This window comes from Battus philenor, unplaced genomic scaffold, assembly GCF_028537555.1.
Source record: "Battus philenor isolate CCGP_79_NKW_IND1 unplaced genomic scaffold, ilBatPhil1.0.hap1 SCAF_11, whole genome shotgun sequence".
Classification (NCBI taxonomy): Eukaryota; Metazoa; Arthropoda; class Insecta; order Lepidoptera; family Papilionidae; genus Battus; species Battus philenor.
In genome coordinates, this window is record NW_027181673.1 from 10,152,330 (window position 1) to 10,156,448 (window position 4,119).

The 4,119-nt window shown below is 33.2% G+C and overlaps 1 protein-coding gene across 1 annotated transcript; it reads left to right on the top strand.

Annotated features, from left to right (window-relative positions):
• Positions 1–1,350, top strand: LOC137931194 (uncharacterized). Its single transcript, XM_068774606.1, has 2 exons — positions 1–49; positions 516–1,350. Exons 1-2 carry the CDS (start codon positions 38–40, stop codon positions 1,053–1,055), a joined length of 552 nt encoding a protein of 183 aa, XP_068630707.1. The 5' UTR covers positions 1–37; the 3' UTR covers positions 1,056–1,350.
• The last annotated feature ends 2,769 nt before the right edge of the window (positions 1,351–4,119 follow it).

The following is a 4,119-nucleotide window of genomic DNA, read 5'->3' on the forward strand; positions in this document are numbered from 1 at the left end:
GTGGAGTACGGTGACCAACAGTAGCGAACAGACCGCAATGAAATACCACGTGCGTAATGTGTTTGTTGTGATAGTGCTTTCGAAAGTAACAGTGATTTGACGGAGCCAGTGGCAATAATTTAATAAAATTTAAAATAATGCTTAACATAATTATAAACCATAACCAATATTTTATTCACGGCTATCGAAGTTTTTCGCTCATGCATTATACATGAACGCAACCAAACGATATAATGGCGTTATTCTTCCTCATCTAAAGCAAGCGGCTCGGGACCGGAAGTCTTTCTCGTTGCATAACTAATTTAAATGCGTGTTCCTCACGCTATTGCTTTACAAAACATGTTTCGAGATAATGTCTTTACAATATCTGAAATTAGCATCAATATTTATAGTCTGTTATATTAGTTGTCAGGCAAACTTCTGACATTCTTAATTTTTTATAATATACGATAAGAAATGAAAAAAAGTATTTTTAAATAAATATTATTATGACTTATCCATATTTCTACTTCCAGGTTTTCTTAGGATTCCTTGCCGTAGTGGCCGCCTACCCTGGCATCATACATGAAGAAATACCTCAAGCCGAGGAAAAATACGACCAACAGTCTTTAATCGGACAATCAGGACATCACCATCAGATACAGCATGAACATGCTAAGTCGCATCAGTCCATTAAGTTCGAGCATTTCCATCCAGTGCCCGTATACGTTAAGAAGGAACACAGCCATCTTTTGAAGCATCCCCTCGAAAAGGGAAAGTCTGAACAGAACTTGAAGCAGATTCACCCTGAAGCGCAGCAAAGCCACGGCGGTGGTCTCGTCCTCGAAGACCACAGACTCGACTCTGAGCACCTCGCCGCTAGCCTTGGTCACGGAAGCTACGAGCAAGGGCTTGAACATGGTGGATATGAGGGATTCGGAGGGTACGAGGGATCTGAGGGATTGAAATCTTACGAATTACAACAGCCCGAGTCTGAGGGCCAATACTACACCGGCCACGCCCAGGGACTGTCCGGAGAGAGCTCAGAAGGTTACAAATATGAAGGCTATAACTAACAACATCAAACTTAAAATTTATTCGGGCATAACTGTGGAATGTTTCTCCACTATCTAAAACAATGTTAGATATACTTCGTGCCTGTAATCTCTAATGTAAGAACTTTTAATCTTACAATTGATTTAAGCTTTTATGGTTATTAATGCTTCATGTTTTATTTTCAACTCTATGTACCTGAGATAGATTTAAAACTGTTTGAATAGGATTTTTTGAAATACCTAAAATTTGTTAAAAGTATCGTTTATGTGTTTTTATGTATACAATTAAATTATGAAACGCATTAGTTAATTCATTAAGTGCTTTAATAAGAAATTCTGTCGTGTAATATTTTGAATGAATGTGTCTCTTTGTTTGATTTCTACAGGTGTTTGAATCCATGCTTGATTTCAATTCTTTAAAACTATGACTAAGTGCGTTTTGCCGTGAATTGTGATATTAATAAAATGTTGAATTAAAAAATTACGAATTTATTATTTATTTTCACCCAATTTCAAATATTCTCAGATATTTATGGTAATATTTTAACTATATTAGCAATATTTTTTTATTAAATACAGTGTAATATGTACCTTATTTAATATTATATTACATAAACAAAAAAACTGATCCGTTAAGAACAAAATACAATAATAGCGTGCAGATTTAACCTACATTAAACAAAAAGGCTCGCCGTCTTTTGCAACACGTAAGATTTATGTGATCGACACAGATATTAACTGTTAACAACTACGGAAGTCATTATAGATAGAAAATTAAAGAATCAAACAAGTCCATTATATTTGCATACAGTTTTCCATAATTTATATTAGCCAACTGAATTTTGCAACATGGCTCTCGACGTTCACACTTATGCATTAAAATAACGTTATGCTAACTGCAATTATGTACTTAGTTCGTTGAGCTTGGAAGCATGGATTAATACACTTATGTAATTGAAGAATTCGATCGCATAAGTACATGACTGTTGCATACCTGCCAATTAATAATCGCAAGCTGTCAAAATTATTAACCGATGCAAAGTCAATCACCGATAGAAACAAAATAATTACCTGCATAAGACATTAATCACTTGGTAATTATTAACGAAAACAAAATTCATTTCAAGAAAAAATGATGAAAAACATGAAACACAATCATTAAGTAAAAAAACTTTGTAAATAAATTAATTTTAAATGTCGGAAATATTTTTGGTATCACTTTATAAAAAGATTTGTTTACATTTTTTTGTAAATATTATGCAGTTTGTTTCCTATATGTAAAATATATATAACAAAAGTTTCTTTTCAATTGATTTTTTTCTTCAATTTAGGTAATTCACATGTTAATTTATTGAAAATTTAATTCATTATTTTTTTAAAGTCTTACGTAAAAGTGTCAAGCACATGATCCATGTAAAACATTCACAGTTATATCGGTATGAATAAAAGTCCAAAGCCTGATTCTGATTATACATAAAGTTTTTTAAAAGAAAACAAACTTTTTTGACGGCGGTGCAATTAGCATGCTGAAAATATGTATGACTTAGTTAAAGGAACTTGCGCAAATCCGTGCCCGTTGTGATTTCATCATTGGCTATTGTCGACATGATTGTCCCTAATCGTACCGCAATTAGATTTAGTCACGACGGCGCATTTTTAGGACGGATACAAAAATTAGTTACTGTTTTCGTTATACATTCGTATTCATATAAAGATTGGTAAATACTTATTTATAAATCAAATGAATAGAAATATGTTTAATATTCAACGTCGTAGGACGTGCTCAGCTGGGCATAGACCTCGTCCATAGATCTCCAATAAGACCAGTTGGAAGATGCCTATTTTCAGAGTTTTCCGAAGACCTTAACAAATGAATAGATGATCTCATCTGTCCATTTTGTAGTTGGACGCCTTACATTGCGTCTGTCGGTCCTTGGTCTCCACTTTAGTACCGCTAAGTCCTAACCTCTATCTGTTCTGCGTGCTATATGAACTACCATCATTTCAACCTATTTTTATTTAATATCCTTTATTGTACATGTTAAGATATATTTAAATAGTTTGACAATAATAAACAGAAAAGTACGAATGGCAGTCTTATCATACAAGGCAATCTCTTACAGACAACCATAATATGAAGTGGTAGAAGTTATCAACTTACTGATCCGCTGGGTTATCCCGACGATAGTTCTATGGCTTCTTAAGCGACTCCGGCACTAAAGTGTATTGGACATACATTTTGTAGTTTCACGAACGCAACCGTACCCAGCTGAGCCCAACCTCTTTCCCGAAGTAAGGCTTCCTTAGTCTGACTATTTGCTCTAGGTGTACATAAGTACGATTGGACAATTTTAAAATTCGAGCCTTATACTAATATTGGCATTATATAGTCGTAACATAGGCGTTGTTTTAGTTTTTACCTCATCTATGTTCATTTTAGAACTCACCCGTTGCGATTATCAAATGAGGTAATCGAACATCATCCTGAGTTACACAGCATGGTATAAGAAAAAGACAATATATAATTAACATAACTATATAATAATGCAATTTATTTTTCAAGGCACCAGGATTGGCGTTAAAATACATCGATGTCTGCATTATCTCCACGTACCCACATCCTTGTTACAGTATTTTAAAAAGATATATTACTTTTCTGAAACTCGTATATGATCTTAAATTTTCGTACAACATAGTTGGTGTTGATTTTAATTGACGATACTAGTGTTGCAAATCTGAAGAAAATTAGGATATAACATATAAAATAGAATAGATGCTACTATTGATGCCTATTTAAAAGATAGCTTATATGAGATGTACGGACTCTTTACTCATATGTCTAGGAATTATATCTACATTACACGTAATACATTTAAGCCAATGCACCTAATACAAACCCAATATCAATTAATGGATTTTATTGTTTTATTCTAAATAACCCATTTAAACACAAGTAAGTACAATAAAAATTAAAAGACAATATAAAAAAACTACAAACAAAGGTTTTAATCGATTCACAACCTATCCACGTACTGCATTGTAAATTTTGAAAGTCAGTGAAATCTTGTGTCACTCGATTTCTTAC